Genomic DNA, 23,025 nt, shown 5'->3' with positions numbered 1-23,025 from the left:
GAACTATGCTGACAACCTAATGTGAGAGGAACTATGCTGCCTACCTAGTGTGGGGGAACTATGCTGCCTACCTAGTGTGGGGGAACTATGCTGCCTACCTAGTGTGGGGGAACTATACTGCCTACCTAGTGTGAGGGAACTATGCTGCCTACCTAGTGTGGGGGAACTATGCTGCATACTTAAAGGGGTACTCCACTGCCCCAGCGTTCGGAACATTTTGTTCCAAACTCTGGGTGCGGGCTGCGAGGGTTGTGACGTCGCAGCCACGCACCTTGTGATGTCACACCACGCCCCCTCAATGCAAGTCTATGGGAGGGGGTGTGTCTAAAACCACACGATACTCTGATAATGCCCCTCTCGAGACTAGTCTCTGGATCCTCCCCTGGCCAGACTCTGGATCCGCCCCTGGCCAGACCTCACCAACAATCCCTGGATCATTAGTTCGGCCCTTCAAAATAATCATTATTAGCCACACATCTCCTGTTTACACAGGGTGATGTGTTGCCAATAATGATGATTTTATTGGCCACATTAAGAGATGTGATAAGTAGTTGAATGTCTTCGATCAGCTGATGCTTGTTTTTTGGCTGATTGTTTGCCTTTTAACACGTTGGTGATTCTCATTCACCTCATAGTCAGCCGTTAAAAAATACTGGTATGTAAGGCGTACCCATTGTTGCACACGATGATAGAAAATCATGGCTGCTTTCTTCCAAAAACAGCGCCACACCTGTCCACAGGATGTGTATAATATTGGAGCTCACAAGCCATGAACAGGAGTTGCACGGTTTCAACAACATCTGTAAAACTTTGTTTACTATGTGGTTGTGTGGCCGCTTCTACTGCAGTGATTCCTAACCAGGGTGCCCTGGCACACTGGGGTTCCCGGGGTGCAGCGGTATTTTGCTGTGAATTTTTCTTTTTTTTAATTTCTTTTTATTGCCCGCCCGGCCTGCGTGCCTGTGACTCACAGTGCCGCAGGGGGGAAGGGAAGCCTGCGTGCGCACACAGGGTCTCTCAGCGTCCCCCTCCCCCTGGGGCGCAGTGAGACGAAAATGGTGCCCTGCTACACCTAAGAGTGGAACTGCAAGCTGCACTGGATTCCCGTGCTGGCTTGCTTAAGGTAGTGTAGCATGTCCACCATCCCCCCCCCCCCCCGTCACCCATGTTCACCCCCCTCCCCGTCACCTATGTCCACCCCCATGTCATCCATGTCCAGCCCTCTTTTACCCCCTTGTCACCCTCTTGTCATCCATGTCCACCTTGCCCACCCCTATCCACCTCTCTGTCACCCCTGTCCATCCCCCCATGTTCACTCTCCATTGTCCACCCCTCTGACCACATCCTTGTCACCCATGTCCCTATTCACCCCTCTGTCCCTTTGTCGCCCCTTTCCACCCCTCTGTTACCACCTTGTTACTCCTGTCCATCCCTCTGTCACCCCCTACCCCCCTGTCACCCATGTACACTCTTCTACACCCATCTGACACCCATTCACACTCCTCTACACCCCTCTGTCACCCATGTACACTTTTCTACACCATCTGTCACCCATGTACACCCCTCTACACCTCTCTGTCACCCATGTACACTCCTCTACATCCCTTTGCCACCCATGTACACTCTTCTGTCACCCATGTACACTCCTCTACACCCCTCTGCCACCCATGTAAACTCCTCTAGACCTCTCTGTCACCCATGTACACTCCTCTACACCCCTCTGTCACCCATGTACACTCCTCTACACCCCTCTGCCACCCATGAAAACTCATCTACACCCCTCTGTCACCCATGTACACCCCTCTTTCACCCCCTTTACCCCCTGTCACCCATGTACACCCCTCTGTCATCCATGTACACTCCTCTACACCCCTCTGTCACCCATGTACACTCCTCTACACACCTCTGTCACCCATGTACACTCCTCTACACCCCTCTGTCACTCATGTACACTCCTCTACACCCCTCTGTCACCCATGTACACTCCTCTACACACCTCTGTCACCCATGTACACCCCTCTGTCACCCATGTACACTCCTCTACACCCCTCTGTCACCCATGTACACTCCTCTACACCCCTCTGTCACCCATGTACACCCCTCTTTCACCCCCTAACACCCATGTACACTCTTCTACACCCCTCTGCCATCCATGTACACCCCTCTGTCACCCATGTACACTCCTCTACACCCGTCTGTCACACATGTAAAAAAAAAAAAAAAAGTGTGGAGCCTAATAGGTTTATTTTGCAGGTTTAATGGTGAAGAATTGTGGCTGGAAGAAATTGTCTTGATGGCGTAGACCAGATGGAGGAGAAAAGGGAACGACGCTGATTAGAGAAGATGTCACGTGTGAGTTGGTGTCTAATGCAGGACTTTAATCTACATACCCACAGGTAAATACATATTGTGCATTTTGTGCATTGCGGCGCTTTTTCCTTTCTTTTTGCTTGTCAACTTCGGTTGGGGTGCCCCGTGAAATTTTTTTTTCGGAGGGGTTCCCCGAGCCGAAAAAGGTTGTGAAACACTGTTCTACTGAGTGGTGCCAGAGGGTAATACAAACAAAGTATACCTCTACATATTCATGACATTACAGTAGACCAGGAGCCTAGTTTACTAAAATGTAACTAGAATGAACTGACTGCCAAGATTGCACTTTCCAACTGTTTAATAATGCAGAAAATAGTATTGTGAGTCAATGCCAACATCTCAGTATTCAATATTTAATTTTAGTATTAAGAGAATACTCTTTAAAAGAAAGGTGCTGCAGCATAAACATATATACATAGTGTTCTTAATGAATGGGCTATGATGCCTTAACTAAATGTAATATAATCTGCATTAAAACACAGATCTACATTTAGTCATTAAACACACATATAACCGATCTGAAAAAGAAAGTGCTTTAAGGGTACATTCACACATACAGGATCCTGCACAGATTTAATGCGTAGGATTTGTAACTGAAGATAAGCTGTGCTCAGTCATATAGTTTACATTGAAATCTGCAACAGAAAATCCTGTGCATCAAATCTGTGTACGTGTGAACCTACCCTAAAAGCTTTCATAACTGCTATAAATTTTCCAGAAGTGGGTACTGATGCGGCTTCATTAACCAGTGAGTGGCGCATGTACTGTGGCCAATACACAGGCAATTACGCAGGTCTTGGCTTGTCATACAGATGTAGGGAAGACAAGGAGGTGAATATTTATGAAGAGGTGTTTTGGACGGGAGGAAGATGGCCGTACCATGTTCATTCTTTCTGTAGTGTGTGGGGTCTGAAATTTCCATGGTGCTGTGGAAATTCCGTAGTGTAAATTATGCAGCAGAATCCCATTATGCAGAAGAATCCCATTAGGAACAAGGAAGCTGCTGCACTGTATTTTCCAAGCCCAATTCCAGAACGGAATTCTGCTTGGAAAATATGTAGTGTTAATGGGCACTAGTTATTTATAGTTTTTTTTTATTGGTTCATTTTTTTACATAGTAATCTTATATTTCTTACACGATGGAAGACCCCCCTCCCCCAACAACCCCCCCAGCTGCCATGACAACTTTTAGTATTCAGAATTTTTTTTCCAGTGGGTGGGGGATTGTTGGAAGTGATGGGTTTGAGACAGACAGAAGCCTGTCTAACCACTTTTGTCAACAATTAACTGCAGAATCTAAGGGATTATACTACCAGGATTGGAGTGATCTGGCTGCGTGCTATCTGCTGCACTTTTGCTGTTTATCTCATTGGTAAAGTAGCAGTATCCATGAGATCACTGCAACATATATATCTCTATTACAGAATGCAAATAAGCCTTTATTTGCACCATGTAGTGTTAATAAATTAAAGGGGTTTTCTGTGACAACGATATTGATGGCCTTGAAGATCAGATCATTGGGGATTTGACCATCATCAATCAGCAGTCTGAAGCTAACTTCATGCTTTACCAGGCTCAGCCCGTATTTTGCAGTGGCTGAGCCTGTTATTTCAGTTCACTGCAGCTAAATCCCTTTTAGGGTGTATTCACACATACACTATCCTGTGCATATTTGATGCGCAGGATTTAATGCTGCAGATTTCAATGTAAACTAAATAACTGAACACAGCATCAAATCTGCAGTATCAAACATGAGCAGGATACTGTACGTGTGAATAGACCCTTAAATGGATTTAAAGGGTACTCCGCCCCCAGACATCTTATCCCCCATCCAAAGGATAGGTTCGCTGGGAGCCCCCACAAACTTTTCTGCAGCATCCCTGTCATTTGGTGCACAGAGCAAGCTTCACTCCGTGCCTGATGACTGGCGATGCAGGGGCTGAAGGATCATGATGTCACAGCCCTACCCCTTCGTGAAGTCACATCCGCCCCCTCAATGCAAATCTATGGGAGGGGGCGTGGTGGCCATCACGCCCCCTCCCAGACATGCATTGAGGGGGTGGGGCCATGACGTCATGATTCTCCGGTCCTTGCATCGCCAGTCATCAGGCATGGAGCGAAGCTCGCTCCGTGCACCTGATGCAGGAGAGATCGTGGGGGTTCCCAGCGACAGAACCTACGCAATCAAAGATCTTATCCCCTTCCCTTTTGGATAGGGGATAAGATGTCTAGGGGTGGAGTACCCCTTTAAGCTGCAATACTAGGTGCAGCCATTACAAAATATGTGGTTCAACAGAGTGCTACAGCCACTTCCATAACATGATCGAATGGGAATGCCTAGTATTAATAACCTATTCTGAGAATGTGCTATTGATAGTATAGTCCTGGAAACCCCTTTTAACCCTTTCATTGCTAGAAAACGAATATTGTTCTTGCTCACATTGCCAGGCAGTATGTTGCTATACATCACTTCATTGATGTACTGGACAAACAGCAGAAGGAATTAGTCGATATATACCTGAACATTTAGGCTTCTAACATTTTTAGAGGTCTAGGGCATTGAGAGGGTTAATTGTTAAATTCCTGGTCTAGGCTGGTGGAGGGACAAACTGTAAAATGTGGGTAGTTTAGGGTGGTGAAGTACTATATTTTTCAAATCTAGTATTCAGTTTCTACTTGAGGTTTCATCCTTTGGAACGTCCAAGGAACCAGGGCCCTGGACAATCTCACAGTTTGTCACCCCCATATACTGACCATGTTGCAGTAAGTGGAGTACATGGGGTGCACATTCCTCAACAGTTTTGATTTAGCTCAGAGTCATAACTTGCACCAATATCATTGCAACACTTTTTGGAGCACAATATTAATGTTATTATTAAGACCAGTCATGAGGTAGCTTAAGGAACAGAATATTGTGTAAAGTCTAGCAAGTGATGCAAAAATTATCATTACATTTTTCCACCTCAAAAATGTATGTACTTAAGGGGGTTTTGCAGTCATCACATATAAACTACTGCTTCAGTCATCATTGGAGGTACCCCTTAATGTTTAGTCATATACCCTGAAAATTGCATTTCTAAGGCTATTTTCACAAGCCAGAATTTATGCATGGAATTCCGCCAGAAAATTCTGCATGAATTTATGGCCAATACACTTCAATGGTATTCCGTTGTTCCATTCACACAGCAGAATGGAGTTCCATTGAAGTGAATGGGCAATTAATTTCTGCAGAATTTACTGCAGAATTTTCATGCAGAATTCCGTGCAGAAATTCTGCCTTGTCAACATAGCCTAAATAGACTTAGCCTGTGTGAATTCTAAAAGGCTATGGCAATATGATATGTTTTGAAGTCTTGAAGGGAACAGTTAATGCCTGGGTATGTGTCAATACACTAACAGGCATAAGCTCCATTTTTGTCTACTGAAAGTAATAACAGAGATTGTCTCCATTTTCTGCACACTGGAGTACTTTTACAATTGTAAATACAATGAGGAGCACCTAAGTTCCACCAATTGCACCAGTTGGCTTTTAAAGTTGACAATCTGTCCAGGCCTAAGGGCACTGGCTCCACTTTGGGACCATTTGCACTACAGAATTTAGAAGCAGAGAAATTCCTCTTGTTAATTCTAGTGCAGCAACCTTCCCATTGCTTTCAATAGAATTCTGCTGCACCGTGCACACGGCAGAATTTCCACAGTGGACAGTGAAATTCATAACTCTGCTGAAAGAATGAATATGTTCATTATTTCAGTGAAATCTGCTTGGTGATGCCTTGCTATCGTTGGAGAGGGTGCATGTCCGAGTGGTCTAAGTGTTGGCTGATTCAGGTGGCACCTGCTGTGCACAGAAATTCCACCCGTAATTTCTCTGGGTAGATATTCCGTAGTGTGAATAGGCCCACAAATTTTTTTTATGGAATTTCGATAAGAAATTCCAGTGCAGCAGCCTTCTGTTGTTTTCAAGGGATATTCTGCAGATATTCTGTGGAGTCTCTGAAAAGACCTGCAAAAATAATGAACCTTCAGTAGAATTCTGCATGGACTGCGTAGCTGTCAGTAGTGACAGCACATGTCAACCCGGTCCTAGTGCCTGAAGCATTTAGGTGGCGCAAGCAGAAGACAGTGCTGTGTATTTGCCCTGGACCCTATTTATTACTACATATTAATTTTTTTTTTATTAAGGCTGACTCCTGACTATGATTCTGTTATATTCTGTGTTAGGGTTTGTTCACACAGGCAAACATTTGTCTGAAAAATTACCTTAAAATCTGTGTGGAATTTGGTATGTGGATTTTTTTTTTTGTTTTTTTGTTTTTTATAGTTTCCATTGATTTTAATGGGAGCTTTTTATAGAACCATACTGAGAAGGGACATGTGACCTTTTTTTCTGCATGTTTTTTTTCAACTTAGCTTCTTTTAAAAACAGGCATTTTTTAACATTTCCCACTGAAATCAATTGGTTTTGTTTACATAGTTTTTAAACAAGCCCATAGGCTCTAATAGTCAAACAATATTATTGAGCCATTTGAAATTGTACAGCAAGTCTAGGCCTGTAATATATTGCCATTAGAATGGACAACATATGAAATAATGTCTGTACATATAAGGAGAACTTCATTTTGATACATATGAAGACATATGATACAGAATAATCATAACAACAGAATCTGTTATCATTGCTTGTACTTTTTGTTATGTTTTGTTACGTTTTTTACTTTTTGTTACTTTTTTTTACTTTTGTTATGTTATTGTGTTATGTTTAGCATATATAGTACTGTATAATAGACTTAATGAATTGTTTTCTTTCCATTCCAGCTGTACCTCCTCCATCTTCAGTGAATACATCTGCCACCTGCACTGTGATGTATTTTAAAACCTGCATGTCTATGAGACGATGTCATGAAACCTGTGAATTTACTGGATCATCTAGATACCGGTGGTTTCACAATGGCTGCTGTCAGTGTGTGGGACCAGACTGCTATGGATATGGAAGTAAAGAAGCTATGTGCCAACAGTGTCATCCTAAAGGAGTACTGGTTGCTGGGGAAGCAGATACAAAATAATACTGAAAGATCCACAAAAAAAAACAGCAAGAGACAATTGAGAGGTGAGCTTTGAAATGCACAATCTTTAGTACTCAACATTAATTCATATAATGTTTAATACACTCAACAGCCAAGCCAGAAACCATGAAAACTTTTTCTCTGCTTTGTCTATATTATGGTTAGTCATAGGGACAATTTTTGGAAGGCTTATTTTACCTAACTAAGCAGGTCTGTAAAAGTTAACAAAATGAAAAACGAAAAACCGCATGAGTCAGCAAGATGTAGCAATATTATCAGTAATATATTATTTTCTGTAATATATTAAAGAATCTTTTTGCACAAAACTAAATTTCGTTCTTGTGTGTTGTTGAATAATATGTTTCCAGTCGATGTCCGGACAACTCTTATCTATCCAATGCCATATTTTATACGTTTCCACTCATGTACAATATGTTACTATGTTTTTTAGGAAACCAATTTCTCCTCTATGCAGAAAAAAATAAAAGCTTAGCTAACTCTGCCATTAAACATAGCCATGTGTTTCAGTTCAACATCCTTGATATGCATTACAGTGGGGCAAAAAAGTATTTAGTCAGCCACCAATTGTGCAAGTTCTCCCACTTAAAAAGATGAGAGAGGCCTGTCATTTTCATCATAGGTATACCTCAACTACGAGAGACATAATGAGAAAAATCCATAAAATCACATTGTCTGATTTTTAAAGAATTTATTTGCAAATTATGGTGGAAAATAAGTATTTGGTCACCAACAAACAAGCAAGATTTCTGGCTTTCACAGACCTGTAACTTCTTCTTTAAGAGTCTCCTCTGTCCTCCACTCGTTACCTGTATAAATGGCATCTGTTTGAACTTATTAGTATAAAAGACACCTGTCCACAACCTCAAACAGTCACACTCCAAACACCACTATGGCCAAGACCAAAGAGCTGTCGAAGGACACCAGAAACAAATTTGTAGACCTGCACCAGGCTGGGAAGACTGAATCTGCAATAGGCAAGCAGCTGGGTGTGAAGAAATCAACTGTGGGAGCAATTATTAGAAAATGGAAGACATACAAGACCACTGATAATCTCCCTCGATCTTGAGCTCCACACAAGATCTCACCCCGTGGTGTCAAAATGATCATAAGAACGGTGAGCAAAAATTCCCGACCCAAACAGGGGACCTAGTGAATGACCTGCAGAGAGCTGGGACCAAAGTAACAAACTATGCCCCCAGGGACTCAAATCATGCAGTACCAGACGTGTCCCCCTGCTTAAGCCAGTACATGTCCGGGCCCATCTGAAGTTTGCTAGAGAGCATTTGGATGATCCAGAAGAGTATTGGGAGAATGTCATATGGACAGATGAAACAAAAGTAGAACTTTTTGGTAAAAACTCAACTCGTCGTGTTTGGAGGAGAAAGAATGCTGAGTTGCATCCAAAGAACACCATACCTACTGTGAAGCAGGGGGGTGGAAACATCATGCTTTGGGGCTGTTTTTCAGCAAAGGGACCAGGACGACTGATCCGTGTAAAGAAAAGAATGAATGGGGCCATGTATCGTGAGATTTTGAGTGAAAACCTCCTTCCATCAGCAAGGGCATTGAAGATGAAACGTGGCTGGGTCTTTCAGCATGACAATAATCCCAAACACACCGCCCGGGCAACGAATGAGTGGCTTCGTAAGAAGCATTTCAAGGTCCTGGAGTGGCCTAGCCAGTCTCCAGATCTCAGCCCCATTGAAAACCTTTAGATGGAGTTGAAAGTCCGTATTGCCCAGCGGCAGCAACAAAACATCACTGCACTTCAGGAGATCTGTATGGAGGAATGGGCCAAAATACCAGCAACAGTGTGTGAAAACCTTGTGAAGACTTACACAAAACGTTTGAGCTCTGTCATTGCCAACAAAGGGTATATAACAAAGTAGTGAGATGAACTTTTGTTATTGACCAAATACTCATTTTCCACCATAATGTGCAAATAAATTCTTTAAAAATCACACAATGTGATTTTATGGATGTTTTTTATCGTTATGTCTCTCATAGTTGAGGTATACCTATGATGAAAATTACAGGCCTCTCTCATCTTTTTAAGTGGGAAAACTTGCACAATTGGTGGCTGACTAAATACTTTTTTCCCCACTGTAGGTCATTTTTTTAAACATGACTGAAAGACAGCTATGAATTGTCAACCTCACACCCAGTTCCCCAATCTATTTTAGCTTCCTAGCCACATAAAGTATCAAAGGGAAAAAAAAAATTTCATTATTTTACACAAACCTCCAGGTAAAAGTGGAGTGGGTGCCTGTAAAAGCATACATTTAACCTGTTTTAAGGCTTCCATGTTATTGCATGTTTTATACTGGATGCCTCTGTATGAAACAACACAACAGGCAACACCATTCCATGCAGTTAAAAAAATAAAAAAAAGTACCGTATTTTCTGCTATATAAGAGGACGGGCATACAAGATGACCCCCAACTTTTACAGTTAAAATATAGAGTTTGGGATATACTCGCCATATAAGACTACCCCTCTACCGCGATGTAGAGTACCTTACCATTGTTCCCCTACACTAGGTAGGCAGTATAGTTCCCTCACACTAGGTAGGCATCATAGTTCCCCCACATTAGGTTGTCAGCATAGTTCCCCTACATTAGGTTGGTGGGTATAGTTCCCTCCACATTAGGTTGGCAGTATAGTTCCCCCATATTAGGTTGTAGATCCCTCACATTATGTTATCAGCATAGTTCCCCCACATTAGGTTGTCAGCATAGTCCCCCCACATTAGGTTGTCAGCATAATTCCCCCACATTAGGTTGGCAGTATAGTTTCCCCACATTAGGTTGTCAGCATAGTTCCCCACATTAGGCTGTCAGTATAGTTCCCCCACATTAGGTTGGCAGTATAGTCCTCCCACATTAGGTTGGCAGTATAGTTCCCCCACATTAGGCTGGCAGCATAGTTCCCCCTCATTAGGTTGTAGTTCCCCCACATTAGGTTATATTTCCCCCACATTAGGCTGTAGTTCCCCCACATTAGGTTGGCAGTATAGTTCCCCCCCCACATTAGGTTGTCAGCATAGTTCCCTCACATTAGGTTGTCAGCATAGTTCCCCCACATTAGGTTGGCAGAATAGTTTCCCCACATTAGGTTGTCAGCATAGTTTCCCCACATTAGGTTGTCAGCATAGTTCCCCCAACATTAGGTTGTCAGCATAGTTGCCCCCACATTAGGTTGTCAGCATAGTCCCCCCACATTAGGTTGTCAGCATAGTTCCCCCCACATTAGGTTGTCAGCATAGTTCCCCCCACATTAGGTTGTCAGCATAGTTCCCCCACATTAGGTTGGCAGTATAGTTTCCCCACATTAGGTTGTCAGCATAGTTCCCCACATTAGGCTGTCAGCATAGTTCCCCCACATTAGGTTAGCAGTATAGTCCTCCCACATTAGGTTGGCAGTATAGTTCCCCCACATTAGGCTGGCAGCATAGTTCCCCCTCATTAGGTTGTAGTTCCCCCACATTAGGTTATATTTCCCCCACATTAGGCTGTAGTTCCCCCACATTAGGTTTGCAGTATAGTTCCCCCCCCCCCCCACATTAGGTTGTCAGCATAGTTCCCTCACATTAGGTTGTCAGCATAGTTCCCCCCCACATTAGGCTGTCAGCATAGTTCCCTCACATTAGGTTGGCAGTATAGTTCCCCCACATTAGGTTGGCAGTATAGTTCCCCCTCATTAGGTTGTAGTTCCCCTACATTAGGTTGGCAGTATAGTTCCCCCACATTAGGTTGGCAGCATAGTTCCCCCACATTAGGTTGGCAGTATAGTCCCCCCACGTTAGGTTGTAGTTCCCCCACATTAGGTAGGCAGTGGCCCCCCACAGACATACAGCTTTCAGCCATACACATTGTATGGCTGGAGGCTGTATGCCTGTGTACTGTCTCACCTCAGTGCTCCGACCACCACTCCTCCGGTCCGGGGTCACGATCTACTGCTATGGCATATAGGCCATAGCAATGGGTCCCGGGACCAGAGGAGCGGTGGTCGGAGCACCGAAGATGACGTGCTGGTAACTTACCATACCCGCGTGTCCTTGCTGCTCCACTCCGCTCTGCCATTTCTATGGGTGCACGCACGGACATCAGTGACATCCGTGTGTGCGCTACCTCCCGGCGGCCCCTGCATTTTTAAAGTTAACGCAGGGCCTCAGAAAGGTAACCAAGACATCTTTGTGTCCCGAAAAGATCTTTCGGGACACAGGAATGTCACGAATGTGACAGGGAAAATCAATATCGGCCAGGACTTCCCGACCGTCTGCAGCACTCGGCATATAAGACGACTCCCGACACTCTTCTCGCCTCGCTCAGGTAAATGGGACCCTGTGGATAGATTTGATATTTGCGTTGGAGGCTCTCTTGATGCATATGCCAACAGACTCCGAAAGCAAAATGTGAATATTATTAGTAGTGGTGATGCAAGGTACTGCAGCTTTGCCCCAGGCACTTGATTTGGGATACTGCATTACACTGCACAGCACCTATTATTATTACAGTGATGCCAGGATGAGCAACAGAGAACATCGTTGAGGCTGCAGTGCTTATGTGAATACTGTGGCCCATTCAAAAACTGATCTGTGGCGCTGATCTGTGGCGGTTACTGGAGTCAGGCTCTAGCTGATCTTATATTGATGGTCTATCCTCAGGATAGGCCATTCATTTTATATGGCTAGATAACCCCCTTTTAATAGTATGAAAAAATAAAGTCTGCAACAAATAAAGTGATAAGGCTAAATGTGCACTAGTGAGTATTTGTTCCCTTCTAATGCCCCCTTTGCTCAGATACCATGTATTTTTACAAAAACATTACAGAAGGTTCACACACCATGTTTTACAGGTGATTCTCACTTTTTTATTCCTTTTCGGTGAAAAACACAATACACGTGTTATAAACCACTACAATACACGTCAACTAGTGGCATACCTGCTGAGGCGCAAAGTCTCTGGTATGTTGAACTCGAACATGTATAAGACATTTAGACTAACATAGGTATTAAATCATCTGCCAAAGCTGCCAAATATGACAGGTTTAGACAAAAATGTATCTAAACTGTACAACTTGATTGAATGTTAACTGTGTGTGAAAACTGAAGTGTGAACTAAGATATGAAGTAATGAATTGTACTACTGCTATTTTTAAGGTAGGGTCACAGGTGCCATATTTTGCTGTGCATTTGCTGCTGCTTATTTTTCTACCCATTGAAATCAATGGCTAAAAAATTAGCTTCAGAAAATATGCCACAAAATATGGCACGTGTGACCCTACTCTTAAATTATTTCCTCCTTCACAAAACCTTGGCTCTATTTATGAAGTCCTGTGATGTTTTATAAATGCACCTCTTCAATATGTTACCTACGTTTTCCATGTACGGTAATTGATAATCCAATAAAAGATAAAGCACCAGTTAGACCAGTTTTAGGTGATTATAACATAACGAAATATCCTACATTTCCAGTTTAAATCCAGGGGATTGGGAATTGTTGGATGAGCTTGACTGCAGACATTCTCAGATGCTTTATACTTTGTTTTTAAATTTTTCTTTACTAATCCCAACAAAGGCCTGACACAAACTATTCCATGCAAACCCTAACAATACCTAGACAAACTTAAATGGAAAAATTTTGAACAAGCAGAAGATCTTGCAACCTGGCTCTAGTCACCAATAAATGGGTTAAGAGGAACAGTACACATTATTTACTGTGCTCTATTTTAAGGCTCCTAAGGACAACCAGCCTTTTATACTGTTTGCCCTTTTGCGGCTTGAAAACTTCCAAGATATGCTTCCACAGTATCCCAGGATGGGCCCAGAGATTCATATTGCTGCCTCTAGCAAAGATAATGTTCTGCCCCTGGTTCGAGAATCTACAGTGAGACTTTTTTGTCTATTCTTCTCTAAAATCCTTCCAAATGGGGTCTAATCCGGGATCTGAATTAACTATGAGGCCCATCATTTGTATCTATATAGTTAAAGTGTACCTGTCTCTATGCAAACCTTTTGACATGTCAAAAGTTTTGAGCGGCCAATCAGAACAATCCGGAAGAAGTCTGCACTGCCACGCTCTTCTCCCCCCTTCCTCCCCCCTGCCTGTGTCACATGACCCAGACATTCTCATAAACTTACATGGAGAGTTTGTCTCCATCATTTGACACGGAGCCGGGAGAGAACTTCTCCCGGCTCGTTCTCCTGATTGGAAGAGGTCTGGACACTAAGACCCCCGCCGATCAAAACTTTTGACATGCCATTAGGACATGTCAAAAGTTTTGCATAATGACAGTGGCCATTAAAGTCTGCTTTAATCTGTGTCCTTCTCCACAGGCAACTATTATTTTGGCAGTATAGTATTTTCCAATGTTAAAGGATGGATGCATGTGTGTTAATCTAGAAGGTGGGTGTAGCTGCAAATTTAAGAGGCCAAAGAAGTCTTAGCAACAAATCAAATTTATAAACCCATGGAGGTCTGGATATGGTGTCACACTCAAAATCAAAGTGGAGAACCACACTACAGGCTGATCCAACTTTGATGTAATGTCCTTAAAACAAGTCAAAATGAGGCTTAGTAGTGTGTGTGGCCTCCACGTGCCCGTATGACCTCCCTACAACGCCTGGGCATGCTCCTGATGAGGTGGCGGATGGTCTCCTGAGGGATGTCCTCCCAGACCTGGACTAAAGCATCTGCCAACTCATGGACAGTCTTTGGTGCAACATGGCATTGGTGGATGGAGCGAGACATGATGTCCCAGATGTGCTCAATCAGATTCAGGTCTGGGGAATGGGCGGGCCAGTCCATAGCATCAATGCCTTCCTCTTGCAGGAACTGCTGACACACTCCAGCCACATGAGGTCTAGCATTTTCTTGCATTAGGAGGAACCCAGGGCCAACCACACCAGCATATGGTCTCACAAGGGGTCTGAGGATCTCATCTCTGTAACTAATGGCAGTCAGGCTACCTCTGGCAAGCACATGCTGTACGCCCCCCCCCCCCCCAAAGAAATGCTACCCCACACCATTACTGACCCACCGCCAAACAGGTAATGCTGGTGGATGTTGCAGAAAGCAGAACGTTCTCCACGGCATCTCCAGACTCTGTCACGTCTGTGCTCAGTGTGAACCTGCTTCATCTGTGAAGAGCACAGGGCGCCAGTGGCGAATTTGCCAATCTTGGTGTTCTCTGGCAAATGCCAAACGTCCTGCAGTGTTGGGCTGTAAGCACAACCCCCACCTGTGGATGTCGAGCCCTCATACCACCCTCACGGAGTCTGTTTCTAACCATTTGAGTGGACACATGCACATTTGTGGCCTGCTGGAGGTCATTTTGCAGGGCTCTGGCTGTGCTCCTTCTTGCACAAAGGCGGAGGTAGCTGTCCTGCTGCTGGGTTGTTGCTCTTCTACGGCCTCCTCCACGTCTCCTCATGTACTGGCCTATCTCCTGGTAGCGCCTCCATGCTCTGGACACTACGCTGACAGACTCAGCAAACTTTCTTGCCACAGCTCTCATTGATGTGCCATCCTGGATGAGCTGCACTACCTGAGCCACTTGTGTGGGTTGTAGACTCCATCTCATGCTACCACTAGTGTGAAAGCACCGCCAGCATTCATAAGTGACCAAAACATCAGCCAGGAAGCATAGGAACTGAGAAGTGGTCTGTGGTCACCACCTGAAGAACCACTCCTTTATTGGGGGTGTCTTGCTAATTGCTAATTTCCACCTGTTGTCTGTTCCATTTGCACAACAGCATGTGAAATTGATTGTCAATCAGTGTTGCTTCCTGAGTGGACACTGATTTCACAGAAGTGTGATTGACTTGGAGTTACGTTGTGTTCTCTAAGTGTGCCCTTTAGTTTTTTGGAGCAGTGTAAAATCTGATGCATTTCGGTCAATGCATGACTTGAATCATGGGCCATGATTACAGTCATACATTGATAGAAACAAGTGGATCACTATGGGGGATATTTAGCAAAACTTGTCCAGAGGAAAAGTTGCTGAGTTGCCCATAGCAACCAATCAGATCGCTTCTTTCATTTTTAAAAAGGCCTCTGAAGAATGAAAGAAGCGATCTGATTGGTTGCTATGGGCAACTCAGCACCATTTCCACTGTACAGGTTTTGATAAATTTCCCCCTATATCTTTTGTAGGCTATGTATTATGGAAATCTTGGGTGTTTTTGGGGTCAGGAAAATGCATGTCAAAGTCAACTCTCTGCCTTTAATTTGCTTCCAAACTGTTTATTCTTCTTCCATGAACTGGAATTTTGTTTTTGAAGTGCTTTATTATGTATGACAGCTGAGCCTAGCCTGTGCTTCCCATGTCCTACTCTTGTTTCTTTATTTTCCCATATTTGTAGTATAGTATCTGTTCTAGAAATATTCATATTTTGTTACACTGAGCAACACAATTTCAAGGGGTACTCTGGTGGAAAACTTTTTTTTAAATCAACTGATGCCAGAAAGTTAAACAGATTTGTAAATTATTTCTGTTAAAAAATATTTTTCCTTCCAGTACCTTTTAGCAGCTGTATGCTACAGAGGAAATGATTTTCTTTTTGAATTTCTTTTTTGTCTTGTCCACAGTGCTCTCTGATGACACCTCTGTCCATGTCAAGAACTGTCCAGAGCAGCATAGGTTTGCTATGGGAATTCTCTCCTGCCCTGGACAGTTCCTGATAAGGGCACCAGGTGTCAGCAGAGAGCACTATGGACAGGACAAAAAAGAAATTCAAAAAGAAAATCATTTCCTCTGTAGCATACATCTGCTAATTAGTACTGAAAGGACAAATATTTTTTTAATAGAAGTAATTTACAAATCTGTTTAACTTTCTGGCACCAGTTGATAAAAAAAAAAAAAGGTTTTCCACTGGAGTACCCCTTTAATCCAAAAGTGAAAGAGTCAACAAATCATGCATACTATCACTGCAGAAACTTTCTGAACAAAAAAAAGGATTACCATGCCAAGTAAATGAGTTTTTGATAATCCATCTGGAGTATAGGAGGTCCTGTAGCAATGTTCAACTGTTGCATTTAACCCCTTAAGGACAATGGACGTACTCCTACGCCCCCATTTCCGAGTCCTTAAAGGGGTATTCTGGTAAAAAACTATTTTCTTCAAATCAACTGGTGCCAGAAAGTTAAACAGATTTGTAAATTACTTATATTAAAAAATCTTAATCCTTCCAATAGTTATTAGCTTCTGAAGTTGAGTTGTTGTTTTCTGTCTAACTGCTCAATGATGATGTCACGTCCCGGGAGCTGTGCATGATGGGAAAATTTCCCCATAGGAACTGCACAGCTCCCGGGACGTGACATCATCATTGAGCAGTTAGACAGAAAACAACAACTCAACTTCAGAAGCTAATAACTATTGGAAGGATTAAGATTTTTTAATTGAAGTAATTAACAAATCTGTTTAACTTTCCGGAGCCAGTTGTTATATAAAAAAAAGTTTTTGCCTGGAATACCCCTTTAAGGACCGAGGACGTAGGAGTACGTCCTGTCCTTTCCCGGCCCCCTGCCGCTAGCCGGAGGGGAGCCGGTGCCCGATGCCTGCTGAAATCGTTCAGCAGGCATCGCGGCATATCGCCCAGGGGGGTCATTATGCCCCCCCATGTCGGCGATGGCCGCAGATCGCTGGACAATTCAGTCCAGCGATCTGCGGCGATTCCGGGTCAATCGGGTCTCCAGTGACCCGGTGACCCGGAATTACTGGCTGATCGGGGCCGTCAGAGACGGCCCCGAACAGCCAGAGCCTGCAGGGGTGAGGTGGCACTGGTGCCACCTCACGATCGCCCTGATTCGTCGGCCGGATTACCGGCCGACGAATCAGGGAGCCTGCTGCGGGTGTCACTCCCGCACCCGCTCCGCCCCTCTTCCGGAGGACGTGAGCGGGTGCGGGACGTGCACCCCTGGTGCTGGGGACCCCGATCCCCGGCGTTAATGTTGGGATCGGGGCCCCAGGAGCGACGACGGCGGCGGTGGCGGGACTGACCTGTGCGGCGATCAAGCAGCAGCAGGAGGTGAGTGACAGCCTCCTGCTGTTGCTTAGCAACAGCTCCCAGCATGCAAAAAGGGCATGCTGGGAGCTGTAGTTATGCAACAGGAGGAGGCAGACCACCACAACTCCCAGCATGCACTTATGGGCATGCTGGGACTTATGGTTTTGCAACAGCTGGAGGCACATTCTTTCTATGGAAAAGTGTACCTTCAGCTGTTGTGTAACTACAACTCCCAGCTTGCACAAACAGCTTAAGGGCATGCTGGGAGTTGTAGTGGTGCATCTGCTGGTTGCATAACTACAACTCCCAGCATGCCCTTTGGCTGTCGGTGACTGCTGAGAGTTGTAGTTTTGCAACAGCTGAAGGCACACTGAGTTAAGTAGCAAATCAGTGTGTCTCCAGCTGTTGCATAACTACAATCCCCAGCATCCCCAGCCAAAGTAGTATGCCTCCGGCTGTTGCATAACTACAACACCCAGCATGCCCTTCCGCTGTCCGTACATGCTGGGGGTTGTAGCTTTTGCAACAGCTGAAGGCACACTGGTTGCAAAACACTGAGTTTGTTGTCAAACTCGGTGTTTCACAACCTGTGTGTCTCCAGCTGTTGCAAAACTACAACTCCCAGCATGCACTGATAGACCGTACATGCTGGGAGTTGTAGTTTTGCAACAGCTGGATGTCCCCCCCCCCCCCCCCCAATGTGAATGTACAGGGTACACTCACATGGGCGGAGGATTACAGTAAGTATCCGGCTGCAAGTTTGAGCTGAGGCAAATTTTCTGCCGCTGCTCAAACTGCCAGCGAGAAACTACTGTGAACCCCCGCCCGTGCGACTGTACCCTAAAAACACTACACTACACTAACACACAATAAAATAAAAAGTAAAAAACACTACATATACACATACCCCTACACAGCCCCCCTCCCCTCCCCAATAAAAATGAAAAACGTCTGGTACGCCACTGTTTCCAAAACGGAGCCTCCAGCTGTTGCAAAACAACTACTCCCAGTATTACCAGATAGTCACTGACTGTCCAGGCATGCTGGGACTTTTACAACAGCTGGAGGCACCCTATTTGGAAATCACTGGCGTAGAATACCCCTATGTCCACCCCTATGCAATCCCTAATTTAGGCCTCAAATGCGCATGGCGCTCTCACTTTGGAGCCCTGTCGTATTTCAAGGCAACAGTTTAGGGTCACATATGGGGTATCGCCGTACTCGGGAGAAATTGTGTTACAAATTATGGGGGGTATTTTCTGCTATTACCCTTTTTAAAAATCAAAAATTTTTGGGAAACCAACATTTTAGGTAAAATTTTTATTTTTTTTTTACATATGCAAAAGTTGTGAATCACCTGTGGGGTATTAAGGTTCACATTACCCCTTGTTACGTTACCCGAGGGGTCTAGTTTCCAAAATGGTATGCCATGTGTTTTTTTTTTGCTGTCCTGGCACCATAGGGGCTTCCTAAATGCGGCATGCCCCCAGAGCAAAATTTGCTTTCAAAAAGCCAAATGTGACTCCTTCTCTTCTGAGACCTGTAGTGCGCCAGCAGAGCACTTCTCACCCCCATATGGGGTGTTTTCTGAATCGGGAGAAATTGGGCTTCAAATTTTGGGGGGTATTTTCTGCTATTACCCTTTTTAAAAATGTAAAAATTTTGGGAAACCAAGCATTTTAGGTAAAAAAATTTTTTTTTTTTAACATATGCAAAAGTCGTGAAACACCTGTAGGGTATTAAGGTTCACTTTACCCCTTTTTACGTTCCACGAGGGGTCTGGTTTCCAAAATGGTATGCCATGTGTTTTTTTTTTGCGGTTCTGGGACCATAGGGGCTTCCTAAATGCGGCATGCCCCCAGAGCAAAATTTGCTTTCAAAAAGCCAAATGTGACTCCTTCTCTTCTGAGACCTGTAGTGCGCCAGCAGAGCACTTCTCACCCCCATATGGGGTGTTTTCTGAATCGGGAGAAATTGGGCTTCAAATTTTGGGGGGTATTTTCTGCTATTACCCTTTTTAAAAATGTAAAAATTTTGGGAAACCAAGCATTTTAGGTAAAAAAAAATTTTTTTTAACATATGCAAAAGTCGTGAAACACCTGTAGGGTATTAAGGTTCACTTTACCCCTTTTTACGTTCCCCGAGGGGTCTGGTTTCCAAAATGGTATGCCATGTGTTTTTTTTTTTGCGGTTCTGGCACCATAGGGGCTTCCTAAATGCGGCATGCCCCCAGAGCAAAATTTGCTTTCAAAAAGCCAAATGTGACTCCTTCTCTTCTGAGACCTGTAGTGCGCCAGCAGAGCACTTCTCACCCCCATATGGGGTGTTTTCTGAATCGGGAGAAATTGGGCTTCAAATTTTGGGGGGTATTTTCTGCTATTACCCTTTTTAAAAATGTAAAAATTTTGGGAAACCAAGCATTTTAGGTAAAAATTATTTTTTTTTTAACATATGCAAAAGTCGTGAAACACCTGTGGGGTATTAAGGTTCACTTTACCCCTTGTTACGTTCCCTGAGGGGTCTAGTTTCCAAAATGGTATGCCATGTGTTTTTTTTTTTGCTGTCCTGGCACCATAGGGGCTTCCTAAAGGTGACATGCCCCCCAAAAACCATTTGACGCTCCTTCCCTTCTGAGCCCTCTACTGCGCCCGCCGAACAATTAACATAGACATATGAGGTATGTGCTTACTCGAGAGAAATTGGGTTTCAAATACAAGTAAAAATTTTCTCCTTTTTACCCCTTGCAAAAATTCAAAAATTGGGTCTACAAGAACATGCGAGTGTAAAAAATGAAGATTGTGAATTTTCTCCTTCACTTTTCTGCTATTCCTGTGAAACACCTAAAGGGTTAATACACTTATTGAATGTCATTTTGAATACTTTGGGGGGTGTAGTTTTTATAATGGGGTCATTTATGGGGTATTTCTAATATGAAGACCCTTCAAATCCACTTCAAACCTGAACTGGTCCATGAAAAATAGCGAGTTTGAAAATTTTGTGAAAAATTTCCAAATTGCTGCTGAACTTTGAAGCCCTCTGGTGTCTTCCAAAGGTAAAAACTCATAAATTTTATGATGCAAACATAAAGTAGACATATTGTATATGTGAACCCAAAAATGTTTTATTTTGAATATCCATTTTCCTTACAAGCAGAGGGCTTCAAAGTTAGAAAAATTCAAAATTTTCATTTTTTTCATCAAATTTTGGGATTTTTCACCAAGAAAGGATGCAAGTTACCATAAAATTTTACCACTAAGTTAAAGTAGAATATGTCACGAAAAAACAATCTCGGAATCAGAATGATAACTAAAAGCATTCCAGAGTTATTAATGTTTAAAGTGACAGTGGTCAGAATTGCAAAAAACGCTCCGGTCCTTAAGGTATAAAATGGCCTGGTCCTTAAGGGGTTAAATATCCATATATTGGATCTATGTTGATATTTTTCACAGTCAGCAGCAGCATGTGTGAACTATGGGGAGCAGCTGTGCATATTAGGCTTCTATAGTAAATAGTTTTCTCAGGTTTTTCATTGATTATATAGCTCAAACATATTCCACAGCATTGTACAAATATTGACAGGCATTTACTAATCTTTTACTATGTAGTCTGGTTTTTACCCTGTTTTTTTCTACTTCATTTTTGACTATGTGCGACAAATTTACTAAATTGTTGCACGGCATTAATACATTTGGCACACATAGGCAAAAGTGGGAAATTTACTTCATGTAGTAGAAAAAATAGTCTGTTCCTTTTTCCTGCTGTCTGAATAGGTTTGGCTGCTAGGTTTCCTTCTGGATCTTTTGTTTTTTTTTTTTTTGTTTTTTTAGCTTTTTCACCACATCTAAATAATTCAATAACTAAATTGTAGTCATGGCTCAGAATCGTGGTAAACGGCGTTTACTGTGTGTGTGTGTGTGTGTGTTTATTACATTTTTTTTAACACAGTTTTTTTCTCCCTAAATGTTCTTCCACTTTTTTTTTTTTTTGGTTACTTCTACAGATCCGTGTATCCTGTGGACTCCTTCGGATTCAGTGGACTACTTCGACGACCAGCGTTTTTCTTTGCTTGATGTTAATAAAATGGTTAACGAGGGCTTGTGGTGGAGTGTTTTTTTGTAATAACATTTTTTTTTAAACCTGTTGTGTTTTTTTTTTTTACTTTACTAGACAGGCTTAGCAGTGGAAGCTGTCTTATAGACGGAGTCCATTACTAAGCCGGGCTTAGCGTTAGCCACAAAAACAGCTAGCGCTAACCCCCAATTATTACCCCGGTACCCAACGCCACAGGGGTGCCGGGAAGAGCCGGTACCAACAGGCCTGGAGCGTCAAAAATGGTGCTCCTGGGCCTAGGCGGTAACAGGCTGGCGTTATTTAGGCTGGGGAGGGCCAGTAACAATGGTCCTCGCCCACCCTGGTAACGTCAGGCTGTTACTGTTTGGTTGGTATTTGGCTGAGAATAAAAATAGGGGGACCCTATGCGTTTTTTTTTTTAATATATTTAATTATTTATTTTAAAAAAAAACGCATAGGGTCCCCCCTATTTTCATTCTCAGCCAAATAACCAAACAGTAACAGCCTGACGTTACTAGGGTGGGCAAGGACCATTGTTACTGGCCCTCCCCAGCCTAAATAACGCCAGCCTGTTACCGCCTAGGCCCAGGAGCACCATTTTTGACGCTCCAGGCCTGTTGGTACCGGCTCTTCCCGGCACCCCTGTGGCGTTGGGTACCGGGGTAATAATAGGGGGTTAGCGCTAGCTGTTTTTGTGGCTAACGCTAAGCCCAGCTTAGTAATGGACTCCGTCTATAAGACAGCTTCCACTACTAAGCCTGTCTAGTAAAGTAAGGAAAAAACACAACAGGTTTTAAAAAAGATTTATTAAAAAAAACACTACCCCACAAGCCCTCGTTAACCATTTTATTAAAATCAAACAAAGAAAAACGCTGGTCATCGAAGTAGTCCACCGAATCCGAAGGAGTCCACAGGATACACGGATCTGAAATGAGAAGAAAAAAAAATGGGTTAGTACATTTATTATCACCTGCTCACACATCTCCCGCCCCCCACGACTACAAATGCCAGCATGCCCTTACAGTAAGGACATGCTGGGAGTTGTAGTTGTGTGGTGCAGGAGATGTGTGGGCAAGTGACAAGCTTGTCCCCTGCCCCCAGCTGCAGGACTACAACTCCCAGCATGCCCTTACAGTAAGGTGGGGCGGAGGCCGGGCACAGTGTTTCCCAACCTGGGACTTGTAGTTTTGCAACATCTTGAGGCACCCTGGTTGGGAAACATTGTTTTAGGCCAGTGTTTCCCAACCAGGTTGCCTCCAGATGTTGCAAGACTACAAATCCCAGCATGCCTAGACAGCCTTTGAATGTCCAGGCATGCTGGGAGTTGTAGTTTTGCAACATCTGGAGGCAACCTGGTTGGGAAACACTGGCCTAAAACAGTGTTTCCCAACCAGGGTGCCTCCAGATGTTGCAAGACTACAACTCCCAGCATGCCTAGACAGCCTTTGGCTGTCCAGGCATGCTGGGAGTTGTAGTTTTGCAACATCTGGA

The 23,025-nt window shown here is 43.7% G+C and overlaps 2 protein-coding genes across 2 annotated transcripts in view; both read left to right on the top strand.

Annotated features, from left to right (window-relative positions):
• LOC130276642 (twisted gastrulation protein homolog 1-A-like) overlaps positions 1-7,777 on the top strand; it is a 31,761-nt gene extending 23,984 nt beyond the window's left edge. Inside the window, exon 5 of the mRNA XM_056526301.1 lies at positions 7,186-7,777. Within this exon, the coding sequence (XP_056382276.1) occupies positions 7,186-7,433 (248 nt within the window). The 3' untranslated portion in view covers positions 7,434-7,777. The remainder of the gene's footprint in view (positions 1-7,185) is intronic.
• HOMEZ (homeobox and leucine zipper encoding) overlaps positions 7,343-23,025 on the top strand; it is a 56,318-nt gene continuing 40,635 nt past the window's right edge. The window contains exon 1 of the mRNA XM_056526143.1: positions 7,343-7,477. The gene's annotated coding sequence lies outside the window, so the exon portion shown is untranslated. The remainder of the gene's footprint in view (positions 7,478-23,025) is intronic.

Source organism: Hyla sarda, chromosome 1 (genome assembly GCF_029499605.1).
Source record: "Hyla sarda isolate aHylSar1 chromosome 1, aHylSar1.hap1, whole genome shotgun sequence".
Taxonomy (NCBI): domain Eukaryota; kingdom Metazoa; phylum Chordata; class Amphibia; order Anura; family Hylidae; genus Hyla; species Hyla sarda.
The sequence above is the reverse complement of the archived record's forward strand: the minus strand, read 5'-3'. Positions and strand labels throughout refer to the sequence as shown.